At 49.2% G+C, this 1,713-nt stretch overlaps 1 protein-coding gene across 1 annotated transcript; it reads right to left on the bottom strand.

Annotated features, from left to right (window-relative positions):
* Positions 1-7: 7 nt before the first annotated feature.
* LOC119345777 (putative glycine-rich cell wall structural protein 1) lies at positions 8-638 on the bottom strand. The gene has a single exon (XM_037615673.1). It carries the CDS (start codon positions 614-616, stop codon positions 20-22), a length of 597 nt encoding a protein of 198 aa, XP_037471570.1. The 5' UTR covers positions 617-638; the 3' UTR covers positions 8-19.
* Between the last annotated feature and the right edge of the window lie 1,075 nt (positions 639-1,713).

The following is a 1,713-nucleotide window of genomic DNA, read 5'->3' as shown; positions in this document are numbered from 1 at the left end:
ATTCCTCACATGAAGAGGACTAGGGGTTGGCATTGCCATACCCAGATCCAGCACCTTTGCCTGCACCACTCCCACCATTTCTTCCTCCGCCATTGCCACCACCGTTTCCACCAGCATCTGCATTTGTACTACCTTGTCTATACCAATTGTTAGTAGCTGTAGCTGAGCCAGAACCAGTGCCACTACCAGCCCCATATCCACTAGATCCTTGATAACCACCAGCTTTCCCTCCACCACCGCCACCACCGGCACCGCCAGCACTAGTATATCCACCATAGCCACCACCGTAAGGATATGAAGATCCTTGACTATATTGACTAGAACCGGAGCCAGAGCCGGACCCGCTACCATATCCAGTTCCACCATTTTGGCCACCGCCTCCGCCGCCACCTCCACCTCCACCGCTTGCATGGCTACCACTACTAGAACTCACGCCAGACCCAGTTCCACTCCCAGCACCTGAGCCACCACCACTCACAGTTCCCCCACCCTCTCCTCCTCCCGCTCCCGTTCCCGTGGCGCTTCCACTGCCGAATCTAACCACCCTTGCAGCATTGGCTAGTCCAATGCTCAAGAGGACAACATAGCCGAGGGCTACTAGCTTTGTGCCTACCATTGTGAGTGTTTTATGGAAGTGTGTACTCTTGCAAAATGAGATGAGTTCTAAGCCAAATATCAACGGATATTTATAGTGGTGCTTCCAGCCATGCATGTTGGTGGTGTTGGTGGAGTTGTTGACGAAGTCATGTCTCAACTGCAGGTGGAGGCTTAGAATAATTAGTGCCTTAATTGGTGCAGGTAAAAGTAAACGAGATGACTGACTTCTAATCGTGATCGCATCCACGTTGGGTCAACAGTTCTAAAACACATGCATTCAAGCATCCACTGATGAACATATCTAGCTCCAGGCTTGAATAGTTGACATTAGAGCAGAGGAGGCAGCAACCTGGAAGTTTCGGTAGTTGAATTTGGAGATGGAGGGTATTGTACTAGCAGATGGTAAAAATCCAAACCACGTTAATGCCGGCACCAAGGATCATCTTCTCAAGCTAATTAAGCCTACACCACCACTGAACGCCTGGACTAATTACATCTGTGTCCGTTTATGCTACTTGCATGCATGATTACCATTTTATCTTACGGTCAAATAACCATGCATGCATGCATGCATGTTAATTAGCTGGATGATTAACCGTGGGCTGGGATAGACCGGCCGTGTTAACGACGTGGGCAAGTTGTCACTGCCGATGGCAAGCAATAGCTGGAGTCGAAGTAAACGACGACTCCGCCCATGTAATCGATCAAGTCGTTGGGTCAAGTAGCCGTGCATGATCATGTTCAAGTGGATGGTAAAGATCGATCCAAAACCTCGTGCATGCCATGCTAGCACCGTAAGCTTATACGTACGTACACCATATTATTTGATGCCCGGACTAGTTCAAGTTAATAGCTGAACAGGTTGTGAACCGTGATACATAGCTGCTTCTTCATGTACTGAACGAAGATCTATGGCAACGCTTCTTTATGAGCCGAGATGGTCACTGCCACGCCAAACAGCGAAGGGAAGCAGCCGTTACTACCACGCTGGCAAAATCAACAGACCCTCACCTAGGCAGATAGATAGGTCAACAATAATTTAAGACAACGAGCCATCGAACCATCGCAGCCGACATTGTCGAGACGGGGAGGCTCGAGGAAACTTTATTCGCCACA

This window comes from Triticum dicoccoides, unplaced genomic scaffold (genome assembly GCF_002162155.2).
Source record: "Triticum dicoccoides isolate Atlit2015 ecotype Zavitan unplaced genomic scaffold, WEW_v2.0 scaffold28705, whole genome shotgun sequence".
Lineage (NCBI taxonomy): Eukaryota > Viridiplantae > Streptophyta > Magnoliopsida > Poales > Poaceae > Triticum > Triticum dicoccoides.
The sequence above is the reverse complement of the archived record's forward strand: the minus strand, read 5'-3'. Positions and strand labels throughout refer to the sequence as shown.

Coding starts and splice junctions, on each gene's coding strand:
- LOC119345777 (XM_037615673.1), bottom strand. CDS start 616: ATGGTAGGCACAAAGCTAGTAGCCCTCGGCTATGTTGTCCTCTTGAGC.